Source organism: Echiichthys vipera, assembly GCF_963691815.1.
Source record: "Echiichthys vipera genome assembly, chromosome: 6".
In the NCBI taxonomy this organism is placed as follows: Eukaryota; Metazoa; Chordata; class Actinopteri; order Perciformes; family Trachinidae; genus Echiichthys; species Echiichthys vipera.
Window position 1 is genome coordinate 11,935,725 of NC_139831.1, and position 12,068 is coordinate 11,947,792.

A 12,068-nucleotide genomic window follows, 5' to 3' on the forward strand; every position below is an offset into this window, starting at 1 on the left:
TGTTATGATATATACTGTGAGGCGATATAAATGTGTCTATCGACAAGACTGTATTTAATCTGGTAGCTCTGACTTTTAACATGTATGGGTTCTTTGAGGTAATGTTGCAAATCAAAGAGCAAGACTGCTATGTGGAAAGAGGATTTTTTTTTCATCAATGTGATGAAGTATCTTAATTTGTCGTTGTATTTTGTGATTGGTTGAATTGGCAAACACATCCGTGTCTGTTTTTTTAACCCATTAAGAGTTTCTCATTTACTTTGCCATAAAAAATGTACTATATCACAATATATAGCCCCATTAAAAGTAAGCTTTTATCCAAGTTGGAAGAAAAAATGTTTCAAAACTAAGCACATATAAGTATACTGAGCAAAAGTATGGCCCTGATTCATATGTAACATTTTGCTAATCTAGAAGCCAACAATCTTTAATTGCGCTGTTGAAAACTTGTTTTCCTTCTCTGGCTATTAAGGTTGACAGGCAGTTCAAAAAAACTATTTAGGGGGAAAACAGTCTTAAAAGCATGGAAGAGAAGACAAGGTGGACTAAGTCATTCATTATATCTATAATGCTACATGAAATGGCATATGCCTGTGTCAAAGAGGTTGTTGTTATCTATGTTGGACACTTGAATACAGCAGTAGTAGACACCTAAATTAGTCTGCATTGATCTGAACAGAGCAGTTGGTGAAAACTAGTGTGCAGGATGGCAGCATGACAGCCAGTGAGCGACGTAAACTTGGAATGGGATTATTCATGTCTAGTGCCCTGTTGTCATCACTGCTGTTATCTCCAACTGCAGCTTCCTCATTGTCCTGCTCTTCTTCTTCTTCTCCATCACCACCACCTTCACCCTCCCCCTCCTCTACCGGTGGACACTGTCGAGGCTGGAAGGTGACATCCAAAAACTCCAGCTGGCGGAGCCCACGGAGCATCCTGCAGCTCCGTACTATCTGCATCTCACTGAGCGTGCAGGCCCACAGGCACAGACACTTCAGGTCCTTCAGGCGGCTGGCACAGAGTAAACCTGGCCCCACCTCCTTACCCCCCAGACTCAGTTCCTCCAGTCCGAGCCATCCTGCCCCAAGCCCGAGGGAGGCCATCTGTAACTGGTAGCCTTGCCGCCCAGTGATGCCTATTTCCAGAAACTTGAGCCTGGAAAGCCCTTCCACGCCACAGACGCCATCCTTGGCGGCACAGCTCCTGAGCCCGTTAGCTGTCACACGAAAGGTGTCGCGCAGCTCCAATCGACTGAGTTTCTCCCATGATGTCAGACTCTGCAAATGCTGGTCTGTGAAAGAGGGCACGTTGTTTAGGACCAACCTCCCAATACCAATACCCGATGGAGAGCCAAGCCCTTTTCCTTTCCGGTCCCTTCCTTGCTGTTGAGTACCAACACTCGATGTGGCTTCTGCTCTTTCTTGGGCTAGAGCAGGTGAAGCAGGAGTCTGGTTGAAAAATTCACGAGGCAGCTCACACCCACGCAGCTCCAGCACCTGCAAAGACGGAGGTAGGAGCTGGCAACTAGGCAGACTTCTCAGGTCCGTGTGCAGAAGATAGAGCTTACTCAGGCGAGGACACTTTGAGGACAACGCTTTGAGCCAAGACTCAGAGAGAAAGGTGCCCCCTCGAGCAGAAAGCAGTAAACCACGCAACCGTAGGCTCCTTAATCCACAACCCAGGTACTGACGCAGCAGGAGCCAAAGTATACGGGACGTCACCTAACACACAAAGCCAATGCAGATGTTGAGGGTGGGGATGGGAGGCAAAATACGGTTTGTCAGTAATAGTACAGACATACAGACCCCATGTGAATTTACTTCAACAGATGCTTATGGCAAGACATGTTTATTTATAAAGGACATTTCATACACATTCAAAGTGTTTCACATAATGCATTAAAACATTGAGAAGGGAATACAACATACAACATTAGAAAGCAGATTGAGATGTTAGAACCCACTTAAAAAGAAACTCAAAATGGCAATTGCGCATTAGTCTGGTATTTTTGATCTTGTATATATTTCTTAAAAGTTTTTCTGATATATGTTGTCTGTATAATATTTGTTGTTTGTATATCTGGAGTTTTGTAGCAAAAATAATTTCCCCCTGGGATTTTTTAAGTATTTCTGATTCTGAAAAGTTGAATTATTGAAATAAATGGTAGCTAGGTAAATAAATGCAAGATTCAAAGTGATGAGTGCAAAAGGTTCAGTCAAAGATAGAGAACATAAAATGTTTTTTTTCTGTCTAGTAAGCCATGTTACTTTATTGTTATTCTTCTTTGTGAAACTTAGTAACTAGACGCTGCTTCTCCCTGTTTTGCCAGGACCCTGGAAACACAGCAGACTGGTGACAGGTGACCTGAGAGGCCAAGTGGGTTAATATGGTAAAGACTGTCAGAGAAACATTTGATGTATCTGTACTTTATATTTTATTCCATGACACACTGGAAGCCAGTGCAGAGCCTTGAGTATTGAAGTAATGTGTTTAGTACTCTTCAAGGTCTCTTGTATGGTACGTACGTATGATTTCCTATGATATACTATGAATTCTCCATTAAATGGCTCCGTAAGACTCTGAGAGATCGATTCTTGGTGCACATAAATTTATTTACTTTGTCTCAGAAGCCTGGAAATTGCAATAATGAATATTTTAATAGCAGCATTTAAAGAAAGCTTACGTCCAAGTCATGCCTAGTGATGAGTCCTGTTATTCTTCTATGTTATTAAGACAGTGGCATTCAGACTTCCTCGTTGATTTGATGTGCATGTTCAAATTCAGAGAGTTGAACATTGATTCTCAGCCTTTCTTAGTAAAGTAATTGCTATACCTTCAAATGTTGCTGGTACATATGATGTTCATGGATCAACAATTGTGTTGAGCGGTTATTTAATTAGATTTCCTCATGTGTCTATGTTCCCCTAATAAAAATAAACACTATACACTCACTGCATGAAAATAAACAGACACAGAAATAAGGTGAAACCACATCGCCAGTCACATTCTCACCCCTTTCCATGCAGTCAGATCGACAAGTCTCCACAGTCTTTGGTCTTTAACAAGGCGTTTCCATCTCTTACACACTCTGAAAAACAACGTGAAACACAACAAATAACTTCATCATGTGACATAAGTCACAACAAAGGCAAATCTGGACACAGTGTTGTTCACCAGACGAATAACTGGTCAAACACTGTCAGCAGAGTGAAATATTCAATTACCTCCCGGCTCTGACCAGCTCTCGTACGCTCAAATACGACAACACGTCAATTAAAATGTTTTCTGGAAAGTAGTCCAGGTCACAGGCTTTAAATTCATCCATTTTGTAAACAAAACTATTTCAACCCTCGCACACGGACTGATATCCCGACGCACACAGGTTGCGCCTACATCAGCAGTCCCCAGGAAACAGCCGCCCGCCGCCTGTGCGGCCCGGTGCGGCCTACATCCACAAAAACATGTTTTACAGATTAACCTTTGTAAATGTTTTGTAAAAAATGCAATCCTAACAAAGATGGATTTATTACTTATTCCTTAAATCCCAAATATTCGGTGGATGAGATCACCATCTTAGCAAAATGATATCTCCATAAAATGATTTGGCTTAACAAACTACCCTCCTTTTATATTTTTATTTGTATTTGATTTGGGATCATATTTGGCCACTATCGATAACTTAAAACTAAAAAATAAACTATTAGATTATTTAAGTAATTCCAATTTACTCCCCTAGTTTAGTTTAGAAGACCCACATACATTTAGCTTTTATTATTATTTCTACATTTGTAAATACATTTTTGGTATTGTGTTTGACTCTGGAACATGTAATAAAAGTGATGTTCAATATTGATTATTTAAAAAAAAACCATAAAATAAAAACAATTTTAGAAAAGTACGAGTCTTTACCAGTCTTGCTTTCTGTAAATACTTAATTTAGGACCCTATTATGTGTGTAGTGTTTTTAAACATTTTATTTAAACTACAAAAGAAAATGTCAAAAAAATTACAACATAAAACATATCAGGGCTCATTAAATAATTAAAAATAAATGAAATTGAAATGAAAACATTAAATATGGAGCATCTTACCGTTTTCGATGACGCGTTATTGCCACCGAACGTTCGTTTTTGATGAACAGCCCAGTGCGCATGCGCGGTCAACCGGACAAGATGGCGACCAGCAATGGCGGAGGAATGGAAGTTGATGGGGCAGGCGAGTGTTTCTCACTTATCTCATCATTTATGCCTGATTTTAAACACCAACCTGTGTGCGGAGGGTTGCCTGTGTCGTACCTTTGTGTTATAGATGGGTGTGAGTGATGAATTAGTGGTGTTAGAGATGCTAAGGTAGCGAGCTCGCTGACATAAGCGGGTTAACTGCTGATATAAAGCTGTCAACAGATTCATCAATTGGGTCTTATTATAAACATTACTGCTCTCTTACTACAGTTACCATCAGGGATGCTAACCCACGACTGTCATGAGAAGAAAGACAAACTGACTAGTTATAACAACAACAACACAATCGCACATATGGCTGGTCTCCATGAACAACTATATCGGCCTATCGCTATCATTCAAGATGTAAAATCAAATACATTTTTATCATAATATAAGACCTCTTTATTGTCTTACTGTTTCAACTGTCAACAGCTGTCTGAATACAGATTAAAGTAATGAGAATAAGTAATTTTCATTGTTATAATTAATGACAAGATGTAAGCTTTGAATACATAACTACTCTACATATTTTTCTATTTATTTTCATTGAACTTTAATGTCAAACATGCAAGAAAAACAGAAAAGTTCATACAGACAATATTATTACCACAACTAGAAAACATAGAAATACATGAATAACATTAATTTTCTTCCCTTTTTTCTTTAATTATTTAATCCCCCCTTCTCCCTAATTCATTACGATTTAGTTAAGTTTCCTGTCATATTTTTTTAAATTTATTTGAGCTCTTCTTTATTTTATCTTATTTTTATTCTATTGTATTGTATCATATTCAGTTGTACCAGATTGCTGCAACAAAATAATTTTACATCGGGGATGAATAAAGTAATTATCCATCTATTTTATTTAAACCAACCAATTTACCTCAATTTAAGTAGTGTCTTTCAAAGTACAATTCTATTCGTATCAAATATTATACTGATTAAATAATTATAATATCATAATTTCTTGCATATATATAATTTAATCAAAAACTATATACAGTACCTATTGATTTATGCCAGTACTCAAAATATAAATTAATTCAGAATTTAGAATAAAAAATAACAAATAATAGGTAAATTAAATAGAGAGTTATCAAATGTTTATGGTTGTAAGTTGAGCCTTGTTAATAATTATTTTTTAAAGCCAGTATATGAGATAAGATATTTGATAGTTAAAAACTTCAGATAATAATATATCGGCTAATATTTTGTTTTTGACATAGTTGCGTAACATAAACAAATTTTTTTCTATAATGTCGATTCAGACATAGCTTATATCAGCTTTCTGGTTTATTGTCTGGCTCCATTGTTGTTAAATTGAATTGGTATGACACCCACATCGCTGAATCCCTACTTGTCATATTGGGAAATGATTGTGCTGTGTTTTGCAATAGCTATCTTCAAATATCAGTTATGTTCATTATAGAAACATGTGATTATTTTTCCTGATTTACTGATCAAACCTGTATGAACTGTAAATGAATTGTGAAAAATGTGTTTCACAAGTTTCCAGAACTCAAGGTGACGTGTTCAATAAACTAACCAGTAGTTGCTGTAGTGTAAAAGCCCCTCTTTTCTGCGTCTCTTCTGTGACTGTAGCTAGCCCCAGCGTTATGGCTGCAGGGGTCACCGGAAGTGTTTCTGTGGCCTTACACCCTCTGGTTATCCTCAACATATCTGACCACTGGATACGCATCCGCTCACAAGAGGGACGGCCCATGCAGGGTATGTACGACAGCGCTATGCAAGAACGATGACACATAAGCCATGATTTAATGTACAATATGTCTCATATTCTGTGTAATGCGAAATGACACATGTTTTTAGCTATTGATTGGGTGTTTTCTCCTCCTCAGTGATCGGCGCCCTGATCGGAAAGCAGGAGGGGAGAAACATTGAGGTGATGAACTCCTTTGAGTTGCTGTCTCATACCATAGATGACCGGGTGCATATTGACAAGGAGTACTACTACACCAAGGAGGAACAATGTAAGTGGTTTCTATGTGTGAAAGCTGGAAAGTTTCTCCTTTTATGAAATGCCAGCGATTATAGGTGCATTTCCACTATGGTTGAATACCTGAATGAGGCGGGTCTTTGTCGCCGAAAGCCCCTAATTTGCATGTGAGTTGTTTTTGGACCTGTGGGAGAGCAGGTGGCCACTCAAACCCCTGAGAGAATTCTGGTTGCTGATTGGATATAACGCCAAGCGGGGTGTGACGTGTGATAGCACAGACACCACAACAACACGGCAAAGTAGAGTAGACCCTCATCCAGTGGTGTAGTAGAATGAGCGCAGTGCACTGGCTTGTGACCGGGTTACACACACACACACACACTCTGACACACACCGTACTGCAAGCAGGGTGCAAGCCTGTCTGTCAACAAACACTTTTACTGCGCCTCAAAATTTTAAGGTGGAGTGTTTTCTTTCATGTTACTTGTACATAAGTTGACGTTGTGAATCATTCGGGCCACCTTATATCAAACCACAACTATTCTGTATTTCTTGAGGAAGAAGGCGACGCTGTATCACTGATCAGATCACCTGCGACTGAAACCCATTTAGAGTGATACGTCACCTCCGGAGTCTCGCAAATCCCTCTCAGGCCTTTTTTCTGTAATTGAAACACGGCGAGTGAACGGACATTTGAGAGGGCGCGCCCTGCAACTTTCCGAGCGGCCACATTTTTCACTCTAATGGAAATATGTCACGGCCATGTTGGGGAAAAGTTACTCGCTTTCTGCGCTTGTGTTTTAGTAACAAATGTGTTCTCCCCCCTCCAAATCCTTTTAAAGAAATATCAGAGTCTGATTGCTTCACCAAGGGATGGCAACATTAGATCCAGTTGTTGATAAATGATTATTCATTAGTCAAAAGTGGTAAATACGCAAAGTCATGTGCTTGCTGTAACATTTCCTTTTGTCTCTCAGTCAAACAGGTCTTTAAGGAGATGGAGTTCTTGGGCTGGTACACCACAGGTGGCCCCCCTGACGCGTCAGACATCCACATTCACAAGCAGGTAGGCAAAGGTTAAAGGAGCAATATGTATAGTAAATCTGAATCAAAGCAGAAGATGAAAATCTTTAACTTCTTATTTAAAACTCAAAGCATGGCTGTCCTGCATCAACCTCGATTGGTCCGATACCGAAGCTACAAATTTTACTTTGAAAGCAGAGCAATTGCATTAATATTGCAGAGATTCTAGCATGTTTTGTTAATGATTTATGCTCGACAACTGCGTAAATCATGTCCACACATTCCAACCCAATGTCCTCTTACAAAAACAACACACCGTGCCATCATCATATGACCAACTAGTAAAATCATCTTTTTAGTGCGATCGTTATTCCAGATTGGTGCCGTACGTTACCTTACTGTTATTTCACTCTTCTCTTTCAGGTGTGTGAGATTATTGAGAGCCCTCTTTTCCTCAAGCTCAACCCACTGACCAAACACACCGATGTGAGTTCCTCTTCCTCTGCATTTTCACTTAAAGATTGAGATAACGCAGCAGTTTGCGTATTTAGATACAGCTGCTTTAAACAATGTGTCCTTTTCTCTTTCAGCTTCCTGTTAGTGTTTATGAATCCGTGATTGACATCATCAATGGCGAGGTAATTTCATATCATCTACTTATCCTTTCCTGCAGCAGTGACCCAGCTTCCCATGGATACTTGTTTGATCTGGTCTTATTGTTTTGTTTTTCTTTAATATAGGCTACGATGTTGTTTGCTGAGCTCACGTACACTCTGGCTACAGAGGAAGCCGAGAGAATTGGTGTCGACCACGTAGCTCGAATGACAGCCACCGGAACAGGGGAAGACTCAACAGGTAAGAGAGGCTGTTGTTAATGTTCTTACCTTTTTGAAGGTAAAACACAGGTTGTGAGTTTACATGCCCTCCAGTGTCCTGTTTTTAAGGTTACTTTTATAAAGAGTTAGGGTGTTAACGGTAATCTATAAAAGACATTATCTCAGTTCTTATCTCACATTATGATGAATCCAAATGTAGTAGTTGTTGTTGCAGTACCTACTGAGATACTGGTGGATTTTCTTACATTTAACATTAGCGCAACTCCAGAACAATGATCGGACTACTTTGTGCTGCATATTTTTGAGCAGAATATGAAAAGACCCTGCATTCAAATCTAAAGATTAAAAAGGCAGCAGAAGATTGGTCCTAGCTCTGGGCTGTAATGGACTATCTTGTTTTTTAAGATGTACTTAGTAAAATAAACCCCCGTACACAAAGGATTGATTTCTGCAGGTGTTTAGGGTACAATTGTAAATTAATTTCTCTCTGTGAAAGTGTGGTGTCTCTTACCTGTGGTAAGAAAAAATAATACTGGTTTCAGATCTTTATGCTATATAGATCTAACTCAAACACATAGAATTAATATTTCTAAGAGAAAAATATATAAATCATTCACGTTAATGTGTGAAGGGAAGACTTCTTAATATGAAGCATGCTCTCTTATCCCTTGCACATTGGTCTTTAGAATTAAACACATTTCCCACTGGACAAAAACCTGCCAATCCCCACTAGCATCTGGTATGCGTCTTTAGTGGGAAAGGTTATAATCGGCATTCATTCCCAGGAAAAAAGACTCTGCAGTAGTCACCGTTATTTATCAGCTCCGGCTCCGATCAGCAGTGATGGAAACGTGACACCCGGGTGGGCACACGGCCCTTTTCTGGTGTGATGCTATGACACTTGATGCCTCCGTCGGTAACTTTTGCGACTCTTCGTAATCTCCCACGAATTCCGTCCAACATTGTTCCAAACTGTTCAACGCTGAGTTTGAAAGAAATATTGAATAAGTAACTGAAGGATAAAAAAAAATGAAAAAACTTAGTAACCTGGTTTTCAAGCACATTTGGGATGTTGAATGTGACACAGCATGGGGAAAAAAGAAAGAAAAGACCAGCATATATGTGAAAGAAATGTATCGCCTGTTTTTAGTGGAGTTTTCCCACATTCAAAAAACAAGTTTGGTGTAAAATGGGGTTGTTGTAGATGTGTTTGTTTGCTGGCACATATGAATTCAACATTATTTGTAGAGATATGTCATATAAGAGCAATTGTTTTCTTTACAGAATAATAAGACTGTCTAAAGACAGAGATTCAAAGAGAAGAGCAGAAAACAATGGGGGAAAACACAATGAAATGCCAAATAAACAGAAATCTCTTTAATTTATTCTTAACAGAAGATGGCTAAAGTGCAAACTGAAAACGTGCTGTCCTGGGACCTGGTTATCAGACACAGTGGTTAAAAATGCATAATGTCTGAAAAGGTTTTAACTGTAATATCCCGTCTGTCTTCTGTCTTAGTGGCTGAACACCTTATAGCCCAGCACAGTGCGATAAAGATGCTCCACAGCCGGGTGAAGATCATTCTAGAGTACGTCAAAGCCGTGGAATCAGGTGAGAGGACGACAGGGTCTTTTTATTGAGGCTGTGAGAGCCAAGAATGTGGAAATAAGTCTGGAAAACAGCTGGTTTACATGAGATGTTTCCTCTTTTTTTCTCACTTTTACAACATTAAAGGAGGCCCCTCAAACACACCTCCATAATTACAAGCCTCTGTTTGATGCGTTCGTCTTATCTCCCGGTTTTGATACCGTGTTTTAACTTGTTTTGTTTTTTTCCTCGTCGTCATCATGTAACGCAGGAGAGGTGCCGTTTAACCACGAGATCCTTCGAGAAGCGAATGCCCTGTGCCACAGATTGCCGGTCCTCAGCACCATAAAATTCAAAACGGACTTCTACGATGTGAGCAAGTTTGTTGTACTTTCATGTGCAAAGTGTTTGTCCACTCCCTAATGCATGGTGATATTTTCGTACTATTAGGGTTTCGCAGCATGTATTAAATTATTTGACATACTATACTATGACTTTTATTGACATTTTGCACCAACTATAATATGGCTTAAAGGACTTTCTTTGACATGCTTTACCATGGCTTTTGTGACTTCTTCAACATACTATAGTATGATTTTCTTTTTTTGCTTTTTCGGACACATTACTATGACTTTTCTTGGCTTTTTTCAACAAATTATGCTATGACTGGCATAGACACGCTATCTTATCACTGATTTAAGCTGATTTTTTTGACACATTATATATATATTTTTTTTACATACTACTTTGACTTTTTTATGACTATTTTTCAACATACATGATTTTTTTTTTGCGGCTTTTGGACACATTACTATGACCTTTTTTCTCAAAGGTTTATGCTATGACTGGCATAGACACGCCATCCTATGACTAAGCATTTTTGGACATAAATTTACCTATTTTGACTTTTTCCGACATACTATACTTTGACGTTGTTTGACTGTTTTCAACATATTATGCTGTGACTAGCATCGATATGCTAGCCTATGACTGATTTAAGAATTCTTTGGACATGTTATATTTTGACATACTATACTATGACTTTTTAAGACTTTTTTATGACTATTTTTCAACATGCATGATTTTGACTTTTTTTGACACATTATAATATATAACTTTATTCAACATACTATACTATAAGTTGTTTCTTTTTTTGGAGACACTATAGTATGATTTTTCTTGACTTTTCTCACAAATTATACTCTGACTGATTACTATGACTTTTTAGGACTTTTTTTGACCCACTATAACATCACTAATGACTTTTTTGGCATGCTAAATTGTGACTTTCTATGAAACTTGTGTACATTACAGATAATTACAAAAACCCTTTAGTGTTTGTTAAATATTAGACTTGTTAAAAGCACAGTTTTTTAATTTTAAGACATTCTCGATCTTTGTTGCGAATGCTTTCTATAACTCTACATTTTTCTTTTCACTGTAGCAATGTAATGATGTTGGCCTCATGGCCTACTTAGGCTCCATCACCAAGACCTGCAACAGTATGAACCAGTTCATCAACAAGTTCAACGTCCTGTACGACAGACAGGGCATCGGCCGGAGGATGAGAGGACTCTTCTTTTGAGGTGGCAGTTAGCCGAAGCAGAGACAAACAAGCACTGCAGTTTCTTTTCCACTGTTTTGTTCTTTTTGGTTTGTTTGGGATTTTTTTCAGTCCGCTAAAACAAATTCTACAGTAGCTTCTTAAACCAGTTTACCATTTTCAAACACAAGTGTATCAAAAAGCACTTAATTACACCAATCAGTAAGAGATATGTACAAAATGGCTCAACTCTTGGATGTGCACAGAAATTAATCCACTGCACATGAACGTTATATTATTTTACCCCGTTTGTTTTATTGTTTCATGTTTCTGTGTGTAATAAATGATCTGCTGATTTTTTTCATGGGACTTTGACTCCTCTTCTTTCCAAGCTTAATTATGATAGGTTATAGTAACTGTACTCAACATGCAGCTCATAAAAATGTTAGACCTGCGCTTTGAAACGAGCCTGTGAAAGTCAGGTATGTGGCGCTGCAGGTTTTTTGTCAGGAGTGTTTGCAGTTAGCTCGTCTTTTGAAGTTGTTGTTCCTGCTGTTCGTTTGCCTTTGGAGGTTTGAACAAACAGGGAACACGGCAGGGAAAGGGGTGCGGGGGGTGTTTAAGCTCCAGAGTCGGAGGTCTAACAGGAGTCAGCATTTTTATGAGTATTAAATGTGCAGCGGAACTAGACATAATGACCTCCCAGCCTGCAAGTTGGCACTTACACTTTACAGGTCTGCTTCTACCTGCCATGTGGCACTGGGAGGAGCAAACGTTTTCTTTCCCGTCTGTCTTCTTGCACCTTTTTAATAGAATATTCAGAGCCAAAACACTATTCATTCACTGATTATAGACTGTTTTGTGACACTTTATTGTCTCATTAGTCAAAAAATAATTG

General features: G+C 38.6%; 2 protein-coding genes across 2 annotated transcripts; one reads left to right on the forward strand and one right to left on the reverse strand.

The window, feature by feature from the left end:
- Positions 1-301: 301 nt before the first annotated feature.
- Positions 302-3,335, reverse strand: LOC310948402 (F-box/LRR-repeat protein 12). Its single transcript, XM_083915519.1, has 3 exons — positions 3,225-3,335; positions 3,013-3,088; positions 302-1,721 (listed from the first exon to the last, which is right to left on the reverse strand). The coding sequence occupies exons 1-3, from the start codon at positions 3,323-3,325 to the stop codon at positions 657-659; spliced, it is 1,242 nt and encodes a 413-aa protein (XP_083771645.1). The 5' UTR covers positions 3,326-3,335; the 3' UTR covers positions 302-656.
- Positions 3,336-4,133: 798 nt separating this feature from the next.
- Positions 4,134-11,532, forward strand: cops6 (COP9 signalosome subunit 6; the record flags this gene model as incomplete). Its single annotated transcript, XM_083915473.1, has 10 exons — positions 4,134-4,215; positions 5,826-5,951; positions 6,083-6,214; positions 7,158-7,246; positions 7,627-7,689; positions 7,794-7,841; positions 7,944-8,058; positions 9,559-9,651; positions 9,899-9,999; positions 11,072-11,532. 10 exons carry the CDS (start codon positions 4,134-4,136, stop codon positions 11,210-11,212), a joined length of 990 nt encoding a protein of 329 aa, XP_083771599.1. The 3' UTR covers positions 11,213-11,532.
- Between the last annotated feature and the right edge of the window lie 536 nt (positions 11,533-12,068).